The sequence below is a fragment of the Rhynchophorus ferrugineus genome, unplaced genomic scaffold (genome assembly GCF_030347505.1).
Source record: "Rhynchophorus ferrugineus isolate W39M unplaced genomic scaffold, kcgeb_rfMv2 rfM9, whole genome shotgun sequence".
NCBI lineage: Eukaryota > Metazoa > Arthropoda > Insecta > Coleoptera > Curculionidae > Rhynchophorus > Rhynchophorus ferrugineus.
In genome coordinates, this window is record NW_027472588.1 from 35661161 (window position 1) to 35688681 (window position 27521).

Consider the following 27521-nt stretch of genomic DNA (forward strand, 5'->3'; position numbering starts at 1 on the left):
ATTATGCATAGATCAGATTTAAAAATCAATGAGATTATAATATCCTAAATATGAACACATAACAAGGATTTTCGAATAGAAAATAACGTTATAATAATATTTGAAAATATTGTAGAAGGCCTTTAAATGCTTACCAAAATCCGCAACTTAAATCTGATTAGAAACATTATATGTATTCAAGAAATTTCAATAATCTAACATCTCAATGTTAGAATAGCGAAATCTCTTTTAATCCCAGACCAAAAAAAATCAATGCCTATACAGTAATCTAATATTAAGGTAGAACAACATAATCCACTTTAAACCTCATATTGATACCATCGACTAAAACATTCTCAATAACAAATGATAGATAATAAACACGATATTAAATTACTTACTGGAGGTATCTAGAGTTAAATGGCAAGGAAAAAGAACAAGACGCCCAAAACAATCGTAGGCATTTAGATAGAGCCCGCACTAACACCACATGTTTCAGACCGGTTTATTTTCAGAGTTAGAATGCGGCGTGTGACGTTATATTCACTTTTTTTTTGTTCGTTTTTTGATCATTACCAGAAGATGAATCGTCTTGAAACTGTACGCGCAGAGGCAAACACAGCTGGTTAACTGCTGTTGTTTTCTTCCATAGCTCCCGTACAGTCATATGTATTCGAATGTATTGAGTAAGCAAGCTGAATTTGTCATAAAACATCAGGAATAAAGATTTATGCTGTTACTGTTATATATTTATTGAATAAAATGGATTAATATATGAACAAAGGTCCAATATTTAAAACACTTGTTGAATTCGGCCTCTGAAATTGAATTTTTTAAATCTTTAAATTTAAGAACGCAAAATTTATGTTTTTGAATCCATTCTTAAACAAAAGCTCCTACAAATTTAAATGAATAACATACTTTAATACATTATACTATAATACTACTCCCTATAATACTACTACATATAACACTATAATAAAAAAAACTGTTAATATCACCTTGATTTTCACCATTTCTTTGGTTTGATTTCTTTGATTTGAGCTCACATCTAACTCTCGAGATTCAAGTTGTCTTTTATGACATTTGAATTAAGGTAAATTACAAATTGGTAATAAAATAACTCGAGGATAATTGGGTACCAATTCTTTGATTTACTCAATTTCGTAGTTATTGGTAAATGTTAAAAATACAAATAACGTCATCTACCCATTCTCTGTCTACTTTAAAGAAACTGTGCAAATTAAAAACATTTGCTATAGATAGAAAGACGTTACCATTTTTTTTAAAGAGTTTCGAACATTTGGGTATATGAAGAGTCATTTTTAAAACAATTAATTTACATTAATTTTACTCCTAATAAAATTTAAAAACCAACAAAATAGATTTCCATTAACAATTTACACAATAAACCTTTTGACACAAAACAGTCCTACCAACCTAGCGAGAAATATTAATCTGAAGTCTTAACTGATAGATGAAACCATTGAAAGTCATGTTCTGTTATATGTGTTTCAATAGATCTATACAGGAAACTATTTTTAGTATATATATATATATATATATATATATATATATATATATATATATATATATATATATATTATATATATATATATATATATATATATATGTATATATATATATATATATATATATATATATATATACATACCTTAGATATAACTTAGAATATATACCTTATATATAACTTAGAAATATCGTAATTATATGCTATAATTGTAAGTATACTATTCGTGAAGAATAATGTGATATAAAAATTCTTAGTTTTAGACAGAATTTTTCGAAATTACAACGAACAAACCAATTCTAGCAATGGCGTTCACTAGAAACTCATGGTCATTCAATTTTGAATGAGACTTTTCAAGTATTTTCCCTAATTGGAAGTAAAAAAACTAAATGAACTGAATTCTCCATTATCAAAACTCAATAACTTTGAACTTTTTCCCTAACCTTATATTTTGTTAAATGTTTATAAAGATCTAATTATAATTTAAATTAATCAAAGTACAAATGAAATGTAATAATAAATTAATTTATAATTAAGATGTTATCAAAAAAAAAGTTACATATAATTACAAATTGACAATGAGATAATGATAATACAAACCTAAGTTAGTTCAATATTAGAAAATTAATCAGTAGCGCTAGACATTTTTAATTTGTTGTTTTTAGATAATTCTCTGATAAGTAATATTCCATAATATATAAATTATTTGCAAATTAACCTAGATAGAAGTTATCTGCAAAAATAAAATAACTGCTTGAGCACACTTACTGTTTTAGTAAACAGATAAAATCCCATTATATATTGCATGTCTATACTAAAACATAATTAAATTAAGACCTGTTTAAAATATCAATATTTTGCATTTTGTATATTAAAAATGGATTGTATTTAACTGATTCATGTTCATAAAAAACCATGGGAAAATAGTAGCAGTTGTATTAAAACAAGTTCTTGACCTTGAATAAAATTTGTTTAATAATAGCGTATGTTCTTATCTAATTTAGTCATATTTTATGCTGTTTATATTACCGTGTGATGAAATAATTACAATCATTTTAATTATAAATCATGCATTAAGTCAGCTGTGCCCTGTTCTACTTTTTTTCTGCTAGATATTATGTAATCCTGAATAATATTTTGAAAGTACATGATACATGACCTGCTACGGCGACATATATACCTTGATATTTATTATATTGCATATTTTGTTATCATTCAGGGTAATTAAAAAAATTATACACGATTTGTGATGTCAACTAAGTATTTTGGAAGGTTATATTAGACATTTGTATCATTTACACATATTATTAAAAATATATGATTATAATCTTGCATTATATATAATAATAGCTATTTAGAATTGACAGGATAGACAAAAACAGGAAGTATAATAGCGAAAACGATGGTTTACGCACAGACAAACTTGACACAACCATACATAAGCCAACTTTTAAGAAATTAAGTAATATATGTATTCGATGTCAACAGTTAATTTTAAATAAATTATATCTACTTAATGTTTTTTACTTTTAAAAATATGTAAGTGAATAAAGCCCAGAAGCAGACAAATATTATTCACTATGGAAAGCAGCTCGAAGATTTAAAAGACCAATTATTCGAGTACCGGAAATTAGTAGCAGCATCTAAATCTAATTTCTCCATTGGAAATTGCCACTGAAATTGATAACCTCAATCCTAAAAGGACACCAAAAAAGGTCTTATGACCTCTACTGTATCTGCTCAATATTGCTGACATCCCAACAACAAAAGAAACACTACGTGGAACCTTTGCTGGCGACACAATTATTATGGCAAACGACAAAATCTACAAATGGATGAAAGATTGGAAAATTCAACTTAGTAACTCCAAATCTGTTCATATTAATTTTGCATTGCGGCGAAATAGTAAAAACTTAATTATATCACTCATTGGGTGCCCGATTCCTCAAGCGGTATCAGCTAAATACCTCGGCATCCATCTTAGTGGTGGACTAAATTGGAAATCAATCATAAGTAGCATGCCTATGCTACGTAAACAACAAAGAACTGCACGGTGACCTGAAAAGCAAATAGATTTGCGAAATTATCCAAACCGCCTTAACACACAAAAGAAGATTAATAAATCATACTAATGTAGAAGCAATACAACTACTGGACAACGCGCAGGATAACAGAAGATTGAAGTAAACCAAATCATACGAACTTATATAAAGTGTATACCTTTAGTGTAAACTATAGCTTAAGTTATTATAATTTTATAATTGAGGAATACACATTGATCACTCGTACTCGTCTTGTAATTAATCCAATTACAAATGAAATGTAGTAATAAATTAATTTATAATTAAGATTGTACTAAGCATATCTAATAAAGATTTTATCAAAAAAAACTTAATGTTTTTATTTAGTTATTTTATTGATATCAATTAAATAAGGACTGATGAGTAAGAGGACTAATTTAAAAATGATATGTTACTAAAGCATGTTTCCAAAGTTTGAAAACACTTGATAATCAGAAATGTATTTGATACATAACATATTAAAATGTATGCAAACTATTTCAAGAATTAATTGCGTTTAATAAATTTGCGTCATATTATATCTAATTTCCATTAACTTTCAATAGTCAACAATGTATTAACATGTATAAATAATTACGCCACTGAATATTATAACAAATTGTCATAGGTAAGATTATTTTCAGAACTGTAACAACTTCAGGCCATCAAATATAAGTATACATGATCTTTAATTACTTTTATATTATAAACATTAGTATGGAATAATAATTGAAGTAATACGTGTTTCTATATTAAAATAGAAAATATATGAACTAAACAATTTTGAAATAGATATTAAACTTTATCATGTATGTTAAAACAATAGCGAACACAATTAGATTATTTATTTTTTCTACAATTACAATCTATATACAATCATTAAATTAATTATTGATTTTCCAAAACTTAGTAACCTCTTTTTATATGCCTAAAATATTTTAAATCCAAATAACCAAATGCTTTCAAATAAAACAAGCCACGAGGAACTTTAGAAACCATCAGACCTGTTCGCGTATGCGAAAAATCACTTTCTCACCGACTTCTAGCGTATTTCTTCTCGTCTCTAAGACCCAAGACTAAGGCGACCTAAATAGACCGACTAAAATCCATGCACGCCCGGCAACAATTATATTCCATGCCCTCGAAAACTCCATGTTTAATACCTTTTAAACGACTACCGTAAAACTATTTTTAACTAGACGATAGCTATTTTCGGAGCGACCTCTTCATTTTGCAAATTAGCTATTCGTTTTTTCACCCGATGAACTAATAATAACGTTATTAAAAGCATACACTTCGGTCTAAATTGTTGTTGGACGTTTATTTTCGACAATGGCAGGTGGGTTCGTAGAAGCGACACTGTTTACTAAGAGTAATTGATGAAATTCGGTGAAACTTGGGAGATTTGTAATTGCGATTCTAACGTAATTGTAGTAATTGAAATAATCTTGAGAAAGAAGGAGGATTTCGACATTGTTTTGGTACGTTAACTAACCTCAAAGATGATTAAAGAGATGCAATTTCAATGATACAAATGATTTAATAGCATAAGTATTGCAAAACTCGTTTTTTTTTTTGATTTGTGAAATAAATTTCCACTAATATATGAAATTAAAACTGAAAAATAATTTCTTATGGCCCGAATATATTTCTTCCTCATTTTAATTTGCATTTTAACATATTATGGCCTACATTTCATTACATTCTAGCTATAGTTTACAAATTACAATAGTACGAGTAAAACAAATTTCGTTATTAGAAAAAAAAATTTTTGGTGGAGTACCACACAAACACTTATGAAACATCAGAATTTTGTTTTGATAATCATCAATCAATTCACATAATTTTTAGACCTTCTAAAGGTCTAAATTAATCTAATAAAATCTATTAAAATGTTCCTTCTATATATTTAATGAAAGGTTACCGCCAATTAAAAATGATCGAAATGAATACTTAGCTAACATTTTTCGACCTAATGATATAGAATCTACCATGGATACATCTCCTGTTTATCAACCCGATGTAGATCTAAATCTAATTTCTCCACTGGAAGTTGCCACTGAAATTGTTAACATCAATCCTAAAAAGGCACCTGGTATAGATGACATTTCACCTGGATTATTGAAAGAACTGCCACGAAAAGCAATCATCATGTTGACATATATATTTAATGCCTGTTTAAGGCTGAAGCATGTCCCGGAATGCTTTAAAGTTGCACAAATAATTATGCTCAAAAAACCTGACAAACCTGCAGAACAAATCGAATCTTACAGGCCTATTTCGCTACTACCTGCAATATTAAAGCTATTTGAGAAACTGATATTTAAACGTATTAAATATTTGGTAACAATACCAGATTTCCAGTTTGGTTTTCGAAATCACCATTCAACAATCGGTCAAGTGCACAGAGTAACTGCGGCTATTGAAAGAGCGTTTGAAGAAAAGAAATACTGCCCTGCAATATTCCTGGATGTCTCACAAGCTTTTGATCGGGTTTGGCATTTGGGATTAATCTGTAAGATGAGTAAATTGTTACCGCGTAACTATTGTCAATTGGTGGAGTCATATTTATTCGGAAGAAAATTTAGAGTATCGCACGAAATAGCGTTCTCGACATTTAAAAATATCTCGGCTGGAGTTCCACAAGGTAGCGCCTTAGGACCTCTCCTGTATCTGCTCTACACTGCTGATATTCCAACAACAAAAGAAACACTTCTTGGAACCTTTGCCGACGACACAGTTATTATGGCAAAAGATATATCTCTGCCTAGGGCAATAGAAAAAATGTAAGTGGCAGTCAACAAAATGTACAAATGGACGAAAGATTGGAAAATTCAACTTAATAGCTCTGTCCACGTTAATTTTGCATTATGGCAAATAATAAAAACTTAATTATATCACTCAATGGATGCCCGATTCCTCAAACAGAATCAGCAAAATACCTTGGAATCCATCTTGACGGTAGATAAAATTAGAAGCATCACGTTTGACAAATAGCAAAACACATTAGAACCAAAATAAAACAGCTATACTGGTTAGTCGGAAGATACTCTCAACTTGATCTAAAATCAACGAGGTTGATCTATAATACAATTATAAAGCCAATTTGGACCTATGAGGTGCAAATATGAGGTTGCGCTAAGAATTCAAATCAGTTAGTCATACAGCGCTGTCAAAACAAGATTCTTCGATTGATTACCAATGCCTATCGCTATGTAATCAATGAAGGACTGCACGATGACCTGGAAAAATGGAATCAAATGGATTTGCGAAGTTGTGCAGGATTTCGCCGTAAAACACGAAAGAAGATTACTAAATCATACTAACATGGAAGCAATACAACTGCTGGGCAGCGCGCAGGATGTCAGGAGATTGAAACGAACAAAACCATACGAACTTGTGTGAACATTTAGTGTGTAATATTAGTGTAAACTATAGCTATAAGCTAAAAATTAACAAATAATTATAATTTTATAATTGAGGAATACATACTCATGTATTTTCTCGCACTCGTCTTGCTTGTTAATTAATCCAAGTACATAGGAAAAGTAGTAAATTAATTGTAAATTAAGATTGTACTAAGCGTATCTAATAAATATGTTATAAAAAATAATAATGAAAGGTCCTCAAAATGATCAGGCCTTTATAATCATCCTTAAAACTTAATTAGTAAAGCATTTGCCTATGATTGAATACTAGACTAAATGGTTTCACCGCTTGAAGTTAATAAGCAGTTTAACCATATCTAATAAACAACTTATTATATGCTGTGTAATGTTTTTGTGTAAATCACTGTCAAATCAATGCAATAAATATTGTCACTTGCGATGTTTATTAATAAATATAAACAAATAATTTAGTTTTTTTTATTAAACAATTTTTTTTTCTAATGACCGACTAGCTGAATATCAAGAGAGTAAGACAGCTTTAAGAAAGACAGGTAATGATAATAATCAAACGCCAGTTATTATTTTGTTATAAATATACGAAATTATCTAATAGCTAGGTTTAGCTTATTTAAATTCATGTGCCATGAAGATTTTACAACATCCAACATATACTAAGCTCGGATTGATCAATAACCATGTTATGGGATAGGCCGACAATCCCTTTTAGACGGCCTTATCGGTGTATGTAATTATAATGGTATAATTATTATCATATAATATGTAAGTAATGGATCCTGTATAATCAGCTTTCGCAACCTTTTACTCGTCTCTAGACATACGGTACTCTATAAATAAATGAGCATAATACTGTAATTAGGTAACGGTGGATATGAATATGAATCCCGCTACTATGTATAAATAATATTTTCTCACAAAAGCAACTCATAAAATATACAAAATTTGTTTTCATAATATTCCTCTTGGGTATTTATATGAATGCTATTGTAAAAAATGACACCTTCCTTTTTTGTCGAGTTAAATTACACCGAAATAATTCGATTTTCTAGACGTATAATGCTAGGCATATAACAATGTGTATCATAAAGGAAAACTAGGGAAAACTTAAATCTTACTCAAAGTCTGTATGAAAAATGAAGATCAACAATATTCGCAGAATGAGTGGAGTCAAAGTATTCAAAAAATTATATAAATCAGTTATAAATAAATAATAATATACTACTACGTTATATTTGCTCTATTAATGTAGGATATTATTAATAAAATATAGAATAATTATAATAAAATTAAAGCACATCAACACATTCATTTAGGTATTTCTACAGTTCAAACTCTATTATTATAAAAATATTAATTTCAATTACATTTGAAGTGTTAATGAAGTTAACTTTAACAAAACTAACTGAAATATGATATATTACTTAGTAAAAACAAATTGAAATGGTCGAATTTATTAAAATTTTAACAGTAAAATTCTTATTTAAGATACTATATTTTTTATTTTATTATAAATTTATCCAATAAAGAGACTTTCGTCAATTAAATTAATTATTGAAAACACCTATATTTTGATAACTAATCCATAAAGAAAAAGTTCCTACTCTAAGGAAGAAGTATTTAAAAAAGAAATCTGCTTCTCTTCTAAATGGGATTTCTATCCATAAAATCGTCCTAAAAAATTAAAACCTTTAATTTAAACACCCCCTTTTATTTACGATTTCTTTTATAACCTCATACACATTTCTATAATAATCCGAAGACCGTGGTATAAGGTGAACTTCAAAATCTCTGGGTCACATATTCAGTGCCCGACATCTTAAATAACTAATAGGATTTTTAATGTATTTCTCATATAAATTTCATATTTCACATATGATAATTTTTCTCTAGCTAACTGTTCGATTGAAATACTTTAGTTAATTAAAATACCACTTCGGTATCGTTTTTCTGTATTAAGGTAAAATCAGACCAGCTTTTCAAATAATTTCAGGTTTATTGTAGATGGCCTTTGAACTGATATCTGGATAGATTTCTTATTCACTAACTCCTTAAGAAATTCAAATTCAATTATATTTATTTATTTTTTCTGGATATGTGCTTAGAGCAAGATGAAAGCTTGAAGAAAAATACTAATAAATAATGCAAAAGGACAATTCAAAACAAAATCCAGACCTTTGTCACGCATGTTTAACAAAATACATAATGCAATGAGATGGTCCATCAGTATGCGCATTTTAAATGTCCTTTCCAGTAGGCCGTTATAAATATTTGTATAAAAACGGTCCTTGGTATACATGTCTCTAGACTGAAATTATTAATCTTTGATTTGGTTTTGTAATTCTCCTGATACAATTTAAATAACTGACAAGGATAAGTTTGTTTTTTACTTGAGGTACAGGTACAATATCCTTGACAATCCACTAGTTTTAATATACTGTTATTCAGTTTTGATAAATTAGTTTTCGTAAAAAAAAGAATTTTAATTGGTATTACTTAATAATAATTGAATAGCTTATTTAGAAAAATCCTAGCCAAAAATATCATGTCAATCTGGCGTTTAGTTTTAGAGTTACAGTGATTTTAGTAAAACAGCTCTAAAGATAATAAAATCAATGGGCTAAATGAGAGAATTGTGATTTAAATCGCTTGGATACTCATCTTATAGTCCAGATCTGATCTCCAGTGACTACTTGCTCTGTGCAGGTATTAAAAGAATGCTCCGGAGAAAGAGGACTGACTCAAAAAAAACGTATAACAAGTAAAGGACCCAAGAATATCAGAGGAAAGCTGTAATATATCAAACTTGAAGGAAAGTAGTTAAGACCGGGACTTATTCACTGATGCAGTATTCATTTTTTCGTGTTTTCTATTAACTTCATTTCTTTATATTGAAATTGGGAACATCACATTATACAAAAAGTAGAGCAGATCAAACTTTACCTAAAATCAAAGACGTTAGTCAATTATAAAGCATATTTGATCTTATGGGATCCGAAATAAAGTTCTTTGAATAATTACCAACGCTTATGAACTGTATGATGACCTCAAAATCTAGTCATGAAGATTATCCAATATTTCGCCTTAAGACATGCAATATGTATCGCTTATCTTAGCACTAATGGTTGCAAATACCAATGTATTCAATTTATTTAAACTATATACTAATTAACTATATACTGCAATTACTTTTGAGCTTTAAGAAGAATTATTTGAGAAATAATTGTCTATAGTTCTCTATTTAAATTATAATTCGTCTTGTGGTTTAATGGGCAAAATCATATTTATCAAAGTACAAATAAATTCAATTATAAATTACAATATACTATAGTAACTTATTAAGTAACATAAAATAATAAGACTTCACTTGATAAACAGTTAATCCACTTGATAATTATATCCATCAATGGTCTTTCCATACATCATTTGGTGACAATCACTAATCCTATATCAATTATTCACCAGTTTTTCAGGGCATTCGAACTGAATAAGATGTTTTTATCGACATGAAACAATTTGGAATGGTTATGCTGCATGCGATATAGTAAACGATATCGAAATTACCAACTTTCGTCGTCATATTACTTTCCTGATGTCGATTCCAGTTGAATAGATTGCAGAATTCGCATGAAGAACTCCATATTTTGTGCTTTTAAATTGATTTACTTTCGACTTTTTCTTTTACGATACAAGCTACTATATAGTTAGCGTGCTCGAGAAAATCTAGTCTTGCAATTTGCCCTTATTATTTGTAGTCTTTTTTGAATTCCGTTCTATTCTAATGGCTACAAATCCATAAATAATATTGTTTATTATTAAAATAATCATAGATATCTATGAAATTGCTATTATATATATATATATATATATATATATATATATATATAGAAATGTAAAATTGAAAAAACAACAGCACAAAATTTACGAACTAGCAGGGAAATCAATATTTTTAAAAGTATGAGAAGAGTAACAAAGATGAGCAGAATGAGAAACACAGAAATAAGAAGAGACCTCAATATAAAATAGAAGACGAATATATTGAAAGGAGACAACTTAGTTGATGCTAAGACTAAGGGCCATAAAACAACCTAAGAAAGCTTGGGTCGAAGCTATCACCAGGTACCGCAGAAAAGTGTAGAAACCTAGGCTACCAAATAAAACATACATACAGCTCTTAGTGGTAAAAAGGTGATTCTTGACATGCTCTTGTACATGGTTTACCATTGGTGATTGTAGAACTACCCAATAATGAAATTTTTGAAGAAATACTAACCAAAAACTAACATACTTTAGTTTATGTAATCATGATATGAATATTCACAACTTTTCACGTAACCTATTCTTCTTACCAGTGTGTTCTAGTCAACATTCTCATTTCAGTTATACTCCTACACTATCTCCAATACATACATCTTGTCAACTAAGTAGTAAAAGCATAATAGATGAATAAAATAAAATAAACAAATTGTATATCATTAACCTAGAGACAGACTTTATAAAAAACAAAACTCATTTCTTATTTAAATATTTAAATATAAGGCACATTATTTAGATAAAAGATGAGAATACACTAATCTAAATTCATAGTACGTAATTTTATGGCTACATTTCTACGCTGACTTCAATACAGCAAGCAACAACAAATATTGTGCTTGTTTTTCTGTTAAATTCATTAAAATGGGGATGTTGTACGACTGTTAAAAAATTTTACTAGTATTTATAGAACTGTTATTTCACTGTACTTTCACTAAATAATGAAAACGATGCTTCTCAATATTATTTACTTTTTAATGTAAAATAAAACGATAGTAATTTAGTTTAAAATATATTTAAAATAACATATTAGAGTTTCTGCCTTTTGAGTTTTATATAAATTCGTTTTTTCGCTATGAGCACATTTGTTAACTGTTAAAATATAAATAATCCAGCTATTATGAATGTTAAGATTTTAGGTTATTAACTAATATTCTGAGATTACTTTAACAAATAACTTTAATTATTTAATACACCTATCTAAACTTTTGAAGACGAACTAACAAATGATCTATATACAACAACGTGGTTTTTCTCTTGACTGACACTTATATATAACTAACAACTACATAACTCGAAAGTCCCTAGAAACTAGTAACATTTCATTATTGTATTTAACACTGAAGCCTTTTTTTAACTAAAGAAAAAATACTATACTTTAACAATGAAGCTATTTTAAACACTTGAAGCTTTAAGAAGCTTGAAGCCTCTTGTAACTGTCTACTGGTGATAAGTAAGAAAGGAAGGTAAGTCATGATCTCGATTTGCTCGTATAGCAAGAATGTAAAATCTATATAGATGACGACTATTTCTGCTTGACCTGTCTATAAAAGTAGGATTGTCGATAGCGAACACGAATCTTCCATCTGCTATTCGAATTATTTAGACCGTAGGCAAATTCAGTTCATTAGGTTCAGTGGTTCATTTATGAGTATTAGAAGTAGGGCATACTAAAAGTATGGAAGAGAAACCCAGCTTTCCATAGCTCCACGTTTAGGAAAATCATATCATAGTCCATCGATAAGCAATTGGTCTAGTTACTAGAACTTCCAAGAGGCTTATTTAGATATTTATCTAACATCACTATCACCATACCACCAACTGTATGATGTATTTTATCACAGAGTATCAGAGATTATTATTTATTTAATATATTATCAATTTTCTAGGTTTGTGTCAAATTATTTCAATTTTCACGTATCTGTTGTAATTTGTCTTATTCGCTATTGTCGCCGACAACATGAATCGCAGTATCATCAGCAAATGTAGCCATCCTGATATTTTCCATTTATAGTATATCATATGTGTAGAGTAGGTAGATAATTGGCCCCAATAGACTTATGGTACCCCTACTTTAGCTTCTTTTATTATAGAGTAGGCTTCCCCTTTTTTTATTCTAAACAATCTGTTTGTGATGTAAGATGTGTTGTTTCAGTAACATTTTCTATAGCTTATGAACGACCGTCAATGCATTCATTATCAAAGGCTTGTGCTATATCTAAGAATATAGCTGAACATACTACTTTACCTTCGTAAGCTTTATCAAGGATAATCCTACTCCCGTTTGGTCCCAATATTACTATTATTTATATAAAAAAACACTTTCAATGTATAAAAAAGAGAAATAAATGGAAATGGCTCGAATCTATTTACACTTGGCAATATCATCAATAACATTTATGGTGTTTCATCCCCTATTATAGGCGGAACGTATACGCATCGCACGCCCTTTTCGGGACTTTCATAACCCAAAGATCATTCTGAAATGAAAAATAAGACCATCGGGGTAGGAAGGAGACCGTGAAGTTTTATGATTATCCTTTCCGGATGGTTTGGCAAGAAGTTCGACGCCGTGACGTCATCGGAGGGGTGGTTGGTAAACAAACCCGATCTAAAAATATCCCAGTTTTTCTTATTCCATTCTGAACTAAAAATACTCGCGCAGATAGTTTCGAAATTGTATTTGACGGAAATTTATTTCTCATAGGATTTTCCCTGTTCTACATTATGATATATTTCGCCGCCTGTTTTAAAATAACATCGTGGTTGTTTAGTATTGTGCGCCATAGAACAAAAAAATTACTTAATTTCAACCTAAAGTAACACAGTGATTATTCATTGACATGACATGTAATAATAAAACGTTACAACTCATAATAGTCTTAGATCCATATTAAAAACAAAAGAAAGAGAAAGGAAAGGACGATAAGTTTATTAGCTCAAGAAGATAGGATGTCCATGTTTGTAGCTATTCTTACACAAAAGTTAAAATATAACTAGAAACAATCATCATTACGCTGACAGTAACCAGGCTGGGTAAGTTCGGATATCTTCCAACGAAATATTCGTTATTGTAATGCAATAAATGCTAAGCAATAAATCCTATTTATATAAACCTTGGTTGATGAAAAAGACAACTTTTTAAAGTATAGCATAAGAAAGACTCAATATGATAACCTATATAAAACACATTTGCTATTTACAATCGGTTCACAAGAAAATAAATGGATCCTGGATTTGGAAATCAAAAAGAATAACAGCCGGCTTGGTAGCGCAGTGGTAAAGGCGATGGTACGGTCCTCCTACTGGTGCGATAGCCGCGGGTTCGAATCCTACTGCGGCATGGTCGTAAATTTATGTTTGTGATTATGTTTAAAATTTGTGAATGTTCTAGGCAAGAGTGTAAAATCCCACAACGAAAATGATCCTAGTCACGCCAGTAATCAGGCTCAAAAATGACATTCCATCATCTCAGGACAAATTGAACTGCATTTTAATAGTGGTTGAGTGATTCTTTGACTCACTCATAATATATTTACACATTGTCTATAAAGAAAACTATCATTAAACCATTAGAATCCTAAATATGGTGGAATAACTCAAATTCATTAAAATACACAGATTAATATGTTGTTAGCAATAGTGACCTTTAATTATATTTTATGATAATAGTTGTCATAACATAATTGAGGATAAGTTAATCATTGTGTGAAGATAGGATTAAGCAATTACATGTTACGAATATAATTATTTATTGATAAAGAATATATATTTCAATTTATTGTTGTATTTTAAAGTCTCCTATTAAGGTTTATCTGGATTGGACCTACGCTTAACGTAGGCTCCGAAACATCGGCACTAAGCCTACTGATTGGCCAGTGGCCGGCTTAGAGACCATCCCAGAAGACATCCGTTCTTATCCCGCATGGTTATCGGCGTGACTGGGATCATTTTCCTGGTCGGATTTCTAACTTTTAAGAGAAAAAATTACGCCCATGCCCCAATAGGATTCGAACCTTGACCACTGCGCAAGCCCAGCCGGCCCACGTTTTATTAAATAAATTACACATTTTATTACTTGTATTTATCAATCATTTATTGAATAGCACAATCGATTATAATAGTATATTATATTCTATTGTGCTCAGATAAATTTCCTAATACTAACATGTAAAATGAATGAAAGTTATTTAAAGAATGGTTAATCGAAATCATACCCTTGATATTGTATCAATATTGCTCATAGATCAAGGTAAAAATATAAAGAAGGCGACGTAATCAGAAAAATAAAGGAAGTTAAATGCTAATTAGTAGATAGTGTGGAGGAAAAACAATTGATATTTTTTTTATCTGACTACCGAATTTAATGCACTCGTAATGTCAACGAGTTGGTTTTAACTCGTGATTACCTTTAATTAACATTGAACTTAGACAAGTAAATTAATACAGTATGTTCTTTGAAAAACGTTCCTTATCCAAAAAAATTAAATTTAAATATATATGATTTGCTGATATAGTTCAAAGATAAAAGTGTGTGATAAAGTAACAATACACAAAGAACCCTTCTACAAAGTAGACAAAATAGTTATTCATTATTTTCAAAACAAATATTAAAACAATATAACCCTATGAGAGAATATATTAAAAACACATGTCCGAATGCTATTGATATTCGCTTTATTAAAACTTCTTCAAATAGTACATTAAGTATATGAGTACAATTATAATGACGGAAATTAAGACTATAGACGAAATTAACATATTGATGGAAAATGTTTTCTAAATTATAGATAATTCTTTACGAATAGTTTGAGTTTAGTTAGGTCTCGTCTAATGGTTTCTACCAAAGATAAAAAGTAATTTGTATTAGTAATGTAAAAAGTTTGGTAAATTTTTGGCATATATTTTGGCGATATATTATTTTGAAAATATTTGCAATGTTTTAGGTTATTTAAAATCTATATTATCCAAGGGTGTATGAAAAGATGTTCTGTATTCCCCAAAGAGCTGCATATATCTGAGCTTCCTACGGATACTTTTCAGACTAATAGTTTCCTCTGAAATAATTGTATTAAATTATGTTTATATTAAAAAAACTACCCATTTTTTCATATATTTGATCTCTGATAGAGCTAACGTCACACTCCTCGTATGAGGATAATATTTAACAGTAAAAGTGTTCACCTCCCTATCGAATTTTGCTGCCAATATGGGACCTCCATTATTTCTGTTCTGTCTAGCTTCGGCATATTCAATCAGAGTTGTACAAAGCAGCTATTTGAAATTTATCAAAAGAAGCAAAGCGTTAAAACAACCTTTGCCGGGTTATAACATGTAGATTAACATTTTGAAGAATTTTGCAGACATTTGACAACGGAACGACTTTTACGGTATCGGACAGCATTGTGTCTCTTTCTAACTAGAATAAAATGAGATAGAAAACATTGTCTGATTCTAAAAAGAATTTAGAAACTGCGGCAAGCTACACATTAAACATCTCGACGACACAAGTTCACTGTAATTTTGAATATACCATATATTAAAACGACAATTGTACTGATTGGAAAAATATATAGATGTATATTACTTTTTTATAAAAGGAACATAATTAACTGGCCGACGACAAAAACACATTAATATCTGTATAACAAAATATATGATTAACATTTTATTACCAAATAAATAAAGTAATCTAATTGTTAAAACGCTTCAGAGCTTGCACAAGTACCACAACGCGGACAAACGCGAGATAAAAGCGTCGAATTGCCGTACTATCAATTAAACAATACATCTGTAGACAACAAAAAAGTCCATAGTAAGATTCTATTACGAAACAAAGTGGGCCATGCCGAAATGACAATATCAAAAATTGTCCTCCCCCTCTCCCGCGAACTCGCGACCTACTTTTGGTCCCCTCAAAGCCTCCGCCGCGACGTGAATGTAGGTTGATGGCGGCAGCGCACGTATCGAGAAACGAACCCATTTTTCCGGCAACACAGACCGCAACAACGCCGATGATGATAATCGTAGGAAAAAATCCCCTTCCCTTCCCGTTTCTTGTCTTGACAAATCGAATTTTTGATAGACCGATTATTTACCGTGGTGAAACGAAAAGAAAAATGGGGAAACAGTTCCTTAAATCTTTCGCGAAAAATAGATTTGTTTTAAACCGGTTTTTTCCGTATCTTTAAACAACGAATCGGATAGAATGATTTAATGCAATTTAACGCGTTACGAACAGGATTACATTATTATTACACCATTTATTTTAAAACGCGTTTGATGTTTTTATTAGATATTACAATATTTTATACCACTGTACTAATGTTAACTTGATCAACTAAATTCAAGTTTATAATATAGTATATATATGTCTCTATGGTTTTTTCTTTATAAAGAATTGAGCATTTATTGTAACAGAAGGCAACCTTTAGTGCTATCAATTCAAATAAGACGTATAAAACATATAAAGTTTGTATCTTTTTGTTTCCTCATACTAAAAGTAGTGCAGCATAGCTGAAACTCTGTGTGTTAATATTTTACATACTTATTCAGCACAAAAATGTATTGAGACAAGTTATAATAATTTTTACAACGTTATTGTGTAAATTATGGAACAGATAATTGAAACAATTAAATCGTAAAGAGAAAGACATAGAGGATGAGAAAGGAGGAACATACCAAAAAGTAAAATGGTAAAATCAAGGAGTTAAAGAAACAGCTTAAGCATATATTAACAATATAACAAAACAAGCATGATAATCTCTTGTCTATAAAATCAACCTTATCTTGTTGGTCTACAAATTGTATTATACTATTTTGTATTAATGTATTTTATTAACATTCTTGTTGAAAAGGTTATCTCGGTTAAAGAGCCTTAAGCTAAAATACTAATTATAAGTATCTTTACCAATGTACATTTGTTTCAAGTAAGTGAACCCTTTCAAAATAATTATGTTTTAAATTGATGGCACTTTACAAACAACTTTTTAAAGAGTAACAAAAACTTTTATTTTGTTTTCATGTTTTCTTCTGTTGTATCCCTGTAAATAATAATATATATGAACACAAATGCTTTATATAAACAATTGTATACGTACCAGAAAAAAGCAATGCTAAGTCACACACACACATATCCTTAATCTAGCTAACTTGGGTTGTTTCGTCCAAGGAAAATTACGTCTGTTTTTTTATTTCCGCACATACATTGGATACATAAAACTTTTAAGAATGAAGATACATTATATTCAAATAATAGTGATTATATTTAACCAAAATTTATTATTACCCAAAAATGACCTCATAAACAAACTGAAACAAATAAACAAGTGAACCAATCAAAAAAGTGGTGTAAAACCTCTATTTGTACTCTATTGTCCACACTTCGACGAAATGACACATACTGAAAAGTGAAGCCTGTCAGTGAGGCATCAACATGAAGTTGGCTATAAATGTGCCCAATGATATTTAATACACATTAACACCATAAGGCCATAAGTTATAATCAGAAGGGAAAATGACTGGCCACTATGACGACTTTGTAACATGTATTCAAGCATTTTTATTTTTTTTTAAACAATATATTAATAATCAAAAACACCTTCCCTACTACTAATTAGTGTCCATGTCTTATGTTCTATGTACATTTTTTTTCAATTGTACATTGTACAATTCGACACACTTTTTTTGCTTCTACATAATTTCACTGTTTCAGGCGATGGTTCTACTCTTTCTGCAGTACAACAATTATTTTTTTTAATTTTTTGATAACATATAATTTCTAATAAGTTTTTTAATAACAGATATATTTTTAATCAAATAATTTCAACGCTTAATACATTGCAACTTTTTTATGATTTTTAATTTTAAATCTAAACAGTGATATTTTCGATCCGACCATTGAAACAATTTTCAACGAGAGCTTTTACACCATTCATTGAGTTTACAGCTCCTATATCATTATCTACTCAGTATAAACCCACCATATCTCTAATTGTGTTTATTTAACAACACTTCTAACACGAGCTGATTGGTATAAATTTTAGTTCAGTGAACTCATTAATTTTCATCATCTATTCTTAGGATTAGAAAATACGGGATTACATTATTCGATGAACGCCAATTACGATGTCAGCTTGTGTCAATTTTTGGTTCAAAAACGATAAACAGTATGATTTAATTGTTCGTTTTGAGAATCGTTACTATATATTCAGTACACCAGGGCTTACCATTGTTGTGATTGACTGTACAATTATAATATTATTTAATTACTTATTAGAATTAACAATAATAGACCACAATATCAGCTTTTTATTCTATAAACATGACCAAATTTTCTCTAATATTCATTATAATAATAAGTAATCCTTAAGATTATGTGTCTGATGATAATAATGCGTTATTATTTATAATGTATTCGTTCTTTTTAATAATAAAGCTTACATACTAGTATATTTACCATTACTTATAGCAATTTAATACTAATATTGGGAACTATTGACGGAAAACAGCCGAAACAGTCGATATTCGGAAAACAGTCGAAACAGTCGATAGTCAAAAAACTAGCGACTAAAAATAGTAATTACTATTTTCAGTCAAATGCACGGTTCAACTGTTTTATTTTAATTTGTGATGTCAGACGAAGATGACCGAACGCTTTATGGTATAAATTGTGAGAGAGGAAAGGACGGAGATAATTGCTTGGATTTCAGTTTAAAGGAAGTAGAATTACTTTTATATTTGAATGTTCTGTGGATCTGGAATTTTTGTAGGAAATGGAATAATACCTCACAAATGTTTTATCCTATGTTAATATGCTAATTGCTATTTTCAAATAATATACTATAATAATTTTAGACAATACAATAGAACCTAAACAAAACCTAAAAACTAAAGATGTACAATAACCACAAATATTAAATAAAAATTAAACATACACCTAATCATATTGCCATAAAAAGACTATTTACGTTTATATATTACTATTTATCATTCATAATTTTAATCTTTTTACCCTATTACATTAACAGTCTTGAAAAATATCCTTCCAAAATGCTGCTACATTAGTATACAATATATTGTTATTTACAAGAAAACTACCAAAAAAATCATAACACTAACATAATCAGACGGACCGAAAATAGCGACTGAAACAGTCGATAGTTAAAAGTAATCAATTACTAAACAGTCGATAGTCGATTTCGGTCGATAGTTCCCAACACTACTTAATACCAAAAATGGCTTTTAACGCCTTAGTTTATTCGGTTTTTAACTCCATTGTCTTCATTGTTCAATACGATATTCTTAAAAACGATTTTTGAGTTTATAAAATAGTTACAAATGCTGTGGTTACATAATGATACAATTATAAATGAAGTTTTTGACAGAAAAGTGATAAAATACTAAGACCTTCCCGGTGGATGATGTATAACCAACCTGCAAGTTTTTGAATAGGGAATTGTACTAGATTATAACAAAATACTGTAAATATTTGATTATCTTAATTGAATAAGTATTAATATTTTTTTCTTTTTCTTTCAGAATCCGACCTCACATCATCAAAAGGAGGTCCTCTCCTCAAACTCCGGACATCTAGTAAAAATAACGACGAAAAACGGTCCAATAATATCAAAAACTGCCCTTAACAACTATAGTCAGGTAATAACAAGTTCCCGTCTATCACCACACACCAACAAGCACATCCTCGATTCTTCTTTTTCGATATATTTTTTAAACATCGACATATCGATTTGCTCAATCTGATTTATTAATATGATGTTCAATGATTTCTAAAAATATATCCAAATTCATTGCTCCGGCTACAATTATTTGAAAAATATATTTTGACACTTAAGAAAATTAACAATATTCTAAAAAATGTATCAAATCCGAAAAAAATATCGATATTCTAGAAGAAATATCTATTGTTTTTAGATGTATTATTTTGACTACCAAAAGATGATCATTGCTCTTCACATTGCGATATATGTGACCGATTAAAAAACTTGTAAAATGTATTGGATTCTCGAAACCATAATTTTTGATACTTTTTCTTTCGATTCCAAAAACTATTGATATTTGAATATAAAGATTAACTACGTCGACGACCTAAAATGGATTTGAAATCCATATATCGATACATTTTCAATGTATTACAACAGATATACAGATACAGATACTGATGTAATACATTTCGATATTCTGATTTTTTGATTATTTTGTTTAAAGTATCGATATTTTCTAGATCTGTTTCTCTGAAGAGCAAAAAAGATCATTAACTTGAATAGATATAGAATAGAGATAGATAACAAATGCTCACCGTCATATATTGTTTCCAGCCACACCGCTCAGAACACTATGGATCTCATTCCAGCTCGAACACATCTCGGCATCTGAGTGCAAGTTACAGAAATGGCATATCAAGGAGTGCGTTTTTTAATTCAGATGTAAGTAATTCTTATACAGTTCATTCATAATTTATCATAATTATTCATCGCAAATAAATTCAAATCTAAATATCGGTTTATAATTGCAGCTGCAACATTTAGATACAACCAAATCGTCGTCTAGACTGAATTTAAACCAAGGCTCAACAGTTTCAACTCCAGTCACACCGATGGTGGACTCGTTGCCCTCCATCAACAATAACTCCCACAAAGATCATGAAGTTACCAATAACAATAAGGATCCAATATCGTTGTATCCAGTAACCCCTGCAGGTAAGTTATTATTCATGAGCTCACGGAAGGGAAACGGAAAAGAAAGAACAGATTTGTAATTGTCAAAATGATTTAACTTATATTTCAACATAGAATGATTACCATTTAATAACACAGTTCCTTCTATTTAATCCTTACATCAATATAGAAGCCTAATTTTTACACCAAATAAAGTATACCGTCTTGAAAGTAAAACGTGGAAATCTCAACCTACTCTCAAACTTCATCAGCTTAATCTCTGGCATCCTGGGAAAGGCTACATAAAATAAATTGACTGTAACTTCATCTAACCAACCTTTATCAGGGCGATATTGGCGATAATAAAGCCCGAGGAAAATAATCAAAGTACCTGTAATATAATTTTATTAAGGCCAGGCCAGGCCGCTGTTTGGCTTGATTGGGTTTTGCTTAACGATAGACCATTTTGTTCCGAGTTTCTTAATGGTCCAACAAAACTCCTCTTATAATGAGAATAGACATATAAATATTTATAGCGAAAATGTATCTCTATCGAAATGTAATAAAGGCGTTGAGAATGGGAATTAGATTAAATCAATATAAGAGTTTCTTTCTTCTTAAATATCCTTACTAATAGAGCAAGCCCCTTTTGATAACGCGACTATGATACTTGGACGATTATATTATTTGCTGGCTTATGGAAATTGACCTTTGACTGCAATTCTCCTCATAACCTTCGAATAACGAATAATTTACATTATATCATCCTGGAACATAAAATAACTTCGAATTTTAGAATGCATCGTCAGATTTGAACAACATACATTTATACAGACTTCAGAACCATTTGAATAGAGAATATACCTTTCTAAGTTCTAGAAAATAAAAGAGTATTTGTGAAAATAAAAGAAAAATGTGTAATGGTGTAAATAAAATAGCTCAAAAAGAGCGATAATAAACACGGGTAGGAGAAATGGAAGAGAGAAAGGAACAAACAAGAGAAAGCAAGTAGTAAAGAGAACTAAGGAGAATAATAGCAAGACAGATTTGTTCAATTTACACATACATACACATATATATAATATATATATATATATATATATATATATATATATATATATACAAAAATAAAAAGAAATTAATAAAATGAGATCTCAACTGAGCAAGAAGAATAATAGAATGCGAAATATTTAACAAATAATAGAAAGGGAGAATGAACATACGATAAGTAGAACGAGAAGTAAGAAAAGAGCTTAAATATGTTCGTCAATGATTAAGACAACCATTACAAAACGAATAAGAATGAGAAGAGATTGATATAACGAAGATAATAATCTTTTAAAAGAAACAGAAATACGCAAAATAAAAATACAACAAAAATGAAAAGTAATGAAATATTAAAAAAAACAAAAATGAATAAAAATTCAAGATTATACCGAGATGAAAAACTGAAGGGATTAGGAAATTATTAAAACAATATATAATAGAAGCCAAATGACAAAGAAAGCGAGCAATATTTGTAGATAAGAAGTTTCAGATAAAAAATGGAGAGAGATAAAAGTTGGAAGATCTACAAGAGAAGAATGGGACGAATATAAAGAACGAAGAAGGAAGAACGTAAAAGGCTGAGGTAAATAAAAAATTTAAGAACAGAAAAACAAGGAAAGGTCCAATTCAAAGGATCTAGAAAGATCTACCTCTTCAGGAAGTATCAAACGAATAGCTCATCAATTAATAATTACCAAATATTTAGCCAGGCATTTAATTTGGTAACCATACTTACATTTAACTTAATTGCAAAGTTTGCCTGTGACCGAGTACATTTCATTTCGTAAATTCATAATCGAATATTTATTAACTATTTTTTCTTCAATGATCAGGTTTCGGGAACGATGATTCTTTAGATGTGTCGTCAAGCCCAAGAAACATGATTTATCCAATGGCCTTTCACTAAGATGGCAACAAAATATGTATGCTTATTAGCTGTAATCAAATCCATACAATCAACAAACTCAAAAGTTAATCATCAGTATGTTTTATGTTTCATGGATGATGAAAGAACATATTAGTTCGGCTACCTTTCCCTGAGATGAAGGATAAAAATATATCCAATGTAGTCAAAGCTGTCAGCGTTACTAAAGCTTACACGTTTAATAAGCTCAAAAGTTAATGATCAAAGTATGAACCAATAAAAGCTACATTGCTGGTCTTTATATATTATTTTTGTTTTCGATAATTGAAAAATGTTATTTTTCCTTGCAGAAGCCATCAGTTTGTGTGGTAATCGCCTTACCAACTATGAAGTCAGCGAAATTGAAAAGTATCAGAAAATATGGTATGTCGGATTGGATGCTTGCAAAATCCATGGCGAACATGGGGGTCCTAACAATGGTGGCTATGACGATGAAAGCGGAAATTATAATAAGGTAACATAGTTTATATAATATAGTCTTCGGTGAAATATATTTTTACAAATATTACTATATCTGGTGTCTTAAAAGAAATTTTATGTTGAGAAGCCGAATTGTAAACATATTTCGATCGATTATTTTGCTCTCTATGTAATTCGAGTGCTACCGAACCCTGTATATTGAACCCAATATACAGCGTTCGTTGTACTCCTATACTAGCAGATCTGCCTCTTGCCTATTGCATGCCTCTACTTGCAATTTCATTTGAAAAGGACACGTTCTTAAGCATCGAAAAGCCCTTGTTGGACTTGTTCACAATGCCAAGCCTCTAATTGAAATCCTGAAGCTTTAATTGTTGAACCAATAAATTATGAATATAAATAGTTTAATTTACTTAACGAAATTAGATAAAATGCGTCTATACTCGTGAAAATCTACCACAATGAAAAGATTTTAGTTTTGCTTTTTGGACTGCTTTCATATGACTTGTTACAAATGATACTTTTACTACAGCTTTAAGCTGTTTTGTAGTACACCATGCTACTTGAATTGGCAGGTACATCGTATTTTCATCTAGTAAAAAGCATATCCAATCACGACTTTCCTATCTCATTAAAGAATAAATGCTTATCATTTTACATCTAATAAGTTATGTTAAATATTATGTAAATAATAAATTAAACTCCTAAACTGTTTACATGTACATAAAAAATACATATTTAGAACAAATTCGACACTAAAAAATAAAAGAAAGAAAGGAACATTATTGTGTCGCAACACTGACAGTTACAAACATAATTTATTATTTTAAAAGGATCAAAATTACTAAACCTTACGAACATCTTACGAACTTAAATTTATTCTTTAATGACCTTTCATCAAGATACCAATCTCACTTTAGTGGAGTGTTTATCAAAAATGGAAATATAGGGATTACATTACGTAGTGTCTAAAGCTCCAAATACATATATTCATAGATATTCAAAAGGTTAAAAGAGTAGAAATATATCATAAAAAAATTTTAGGGTCACGCAGCTGGGATACCGTTAAGTGGGCTTCGAGAACTTCAATAAATATTTCATAGACAGACTGATAGGGATACATAATATATTTTGAGAATTCAGTTATGCCGTATCTTTATTTGGTCTTCCACTGTTCGTCTTTTAGAATTCATATTTCAGGAGTCATCAGATCTGTAAATTGTAAAGCAATCAGAGTTAATTTTAAATCTTCAATATTAGAAAGATTTCCACCATCTTTCAACATACTAGCAAATGCAATCATGCGAACAGCTTTTAAAATCAGACATAGCATTCAATATTATTCCACAAACTCCTTGCCAGATCTGATATTAACTAATAATAATACTACATTCGATAAGAGAGATGTTGAAGCTTCCATCATTCTTCATGTTATGGTTTTCATTACAAAGCCTATGGCTTGGGGATTAAAGAAGTAAAGACCAAAGTATTGACAACTATTGTAAATCTCAACGAAGACGTAGGTATAGTCAGGCATCTACAAGCTTGTGGTCTGTAAGCCAGAGATTTATATTACAATGGTTTAGATATGTCTATCGAATGAAAAGTGAATAAATCCTTCATAGACTGCAGTTCAACGGAATTCATATTAACAGTAACACAATAGGAATTTAAATATAACCTCTAAAGTTAATGTCTTATTTATCATATATTCTTTAATATTATGTATGAGAAAGATTGTTATAGGTATAAGTAGATATAAACACTGGGGATCTGTAAAAAGAAACGGAATTTTTCTATGGAATGGAATAATACCCCACAAATATTTTATTGTATTTTAAGGTGTTAATTGCTATTTTTAAATAATATACTATAATAAATATACACAATATAGTAGACATTAAACAAAATCTAAAAACTAGAGATGTTCAATAACCATAAATACTATACAAAAATTAAATAACTAATATATAACTAATCGTACAAAAGAAACTAATCTATGACACAATTAAAAATGACCCGAATGAAATGATATAAATCGTTTATTTATTGTTGAATGGAAATATTGTTTAACAAAAATCAAGAGAGTAATAATAATTATTACCTATTGTTGCCTAAAAACAGTCAAAAGTATTTAACTATTTATCATGCACAATTTTAATCTTTTTACCCTGCGACATTAGCAATCTTGAAAAATATCGTTCCAAAATGCTGCTGTATTAATACACAATATATTGTTATTTACAAGCAAAATACCAAAAAAATTATAAAACTATATATATTGGGTACATTTTTGTCAAGGTTGCAGCTAGGACGACAGAGCCAGAACATTAAAAATCAGTCGAATGAAACTAGTAGAACCAAAAATAGTAATTAACAGTACGACTGAAACAGTCGATAGTAATTAGTAACAAAATCAGTGGGACCGAAAATAGCGACTGAAAACAGTCAGTGGTAAAAAGTAGTAAAATCAGTCGAACCAAAAATAGCGACTGAAACAGTCGATAGTAAAAAGTAGTCAATTACTAAACAGTCGATAGTTCCCAACACTAGATATAAGCTAATAAATTGGCCTTAATTATATTACTAGCTGCAGGAAATGATAAGAAGGAAAAAACGGATTCAGACTGAATTGAGATTCCTCCTGCGAGAATCTGAACATGCCAATTTGTCGGTCGCAATCTGTCGCTGCATTGTGCAATCAAGTGCTCGCCTATTGCCATCTTAAACGATGCAATTTTAGACGTTAATCCCTCGTAAGTAGCGTTATTAAGTACCAGTCGGGTCGGGTATTTGGAGCTAATCTGAACTGCTAGGGATCTGGCTAAAATGTTTACGGTTTTGTCATTGTTTCCTAGTGGAAGAACTGGGCTGATAAAATTGGGAACTTGCTCTATTAGTTACTGCTGTTGAGTATTGCTATTAGAGATTTCAATCCCTTATGTTAGGGTATCGACATATCGAAACATAAAATATAGATATTTGTGCCAGATATATGGATATTTTCGTTAATAGATATTTCTCTATACTTTTTATAAGATTGCTTTTAAACATTTTCAAGAACATCGATATTTTTTGCCGCGATATTTATTAGGTTTTTGAGCTTCCAGTATATCAGTCCAATTTTTATATCAGAATATCATTGAAATTACATTTTCCCCCAACCGAATGTTATTATATTTATAATTTATATATAGTCTATTCAAATTAATTTTGTACATACTTCTATATATATTGCCATTTGGCTTTAACATACAACAAAATTCTCATCTAAATAAAATAATTGAACAAAAATGTTATCAAATATAATTTATTTTAACATATTAGTCTATCTAGAAAAACTACATTTAATTATACAACCACAATAGTGTATAGGTTACAGTTAAAACCTCTTATCACTATTGCTTTCAAACAGCATTGTGTCTCTTTTTAACTGGAATATAATTAAAAGGAAAATATTGTCTGATTCTGAAACGAATTTACAAATTGTGACAAGCAATACATTAAACATCTTGATGACGTATGTACAAAATACTTTGAATAGACTATATGTAACATCTGCTTTAAGGTATTCTTCGCGAAAAATTATAGTATCAGAAATTTCTAATGTCTGACTCATCCCTCATTCCCGCTATCCAGTGTTAATCATGTGTTGGTAATCTCGTT

The 27521-nt window shown here is 29.7% G+C and overlaps 1 protein-coding gene across 3 annotated transcripts in view; it reads left to right on the forward strand.

The window, feature by feature from the left end:
• The window catches only part of Dyrk2 (Dual-specificity tyrosine phosphorylation-regulated kinase 2), a 123851-nt gene that overhangs the window by 65629 nt on the left and 30701 nt on the right, over window positions 1-27521 (forward strand). For all 3 annotated transcript variants that reach the window (XM_076414643.1, XM_076414641.1, XM_076414642.1), the window contains exons 2-5: window positions 20328-20444; window positions 21125-21232; window positions 21322-21505; window positions 23726-23889. In XM_076414643.1, coding sequence (XP_076270758.1) covers window positions 20328-20444; window positions 21125-21232; window positions 21322-21505; window positions 23726-23889 — 573 coding nt within the window. The remainder of the gene's footprint in view (window positions 1-20327; window positions 20445-21124; window positions 21233-21321; window positions 21506-23725; window positions 23890-27521) is intronic.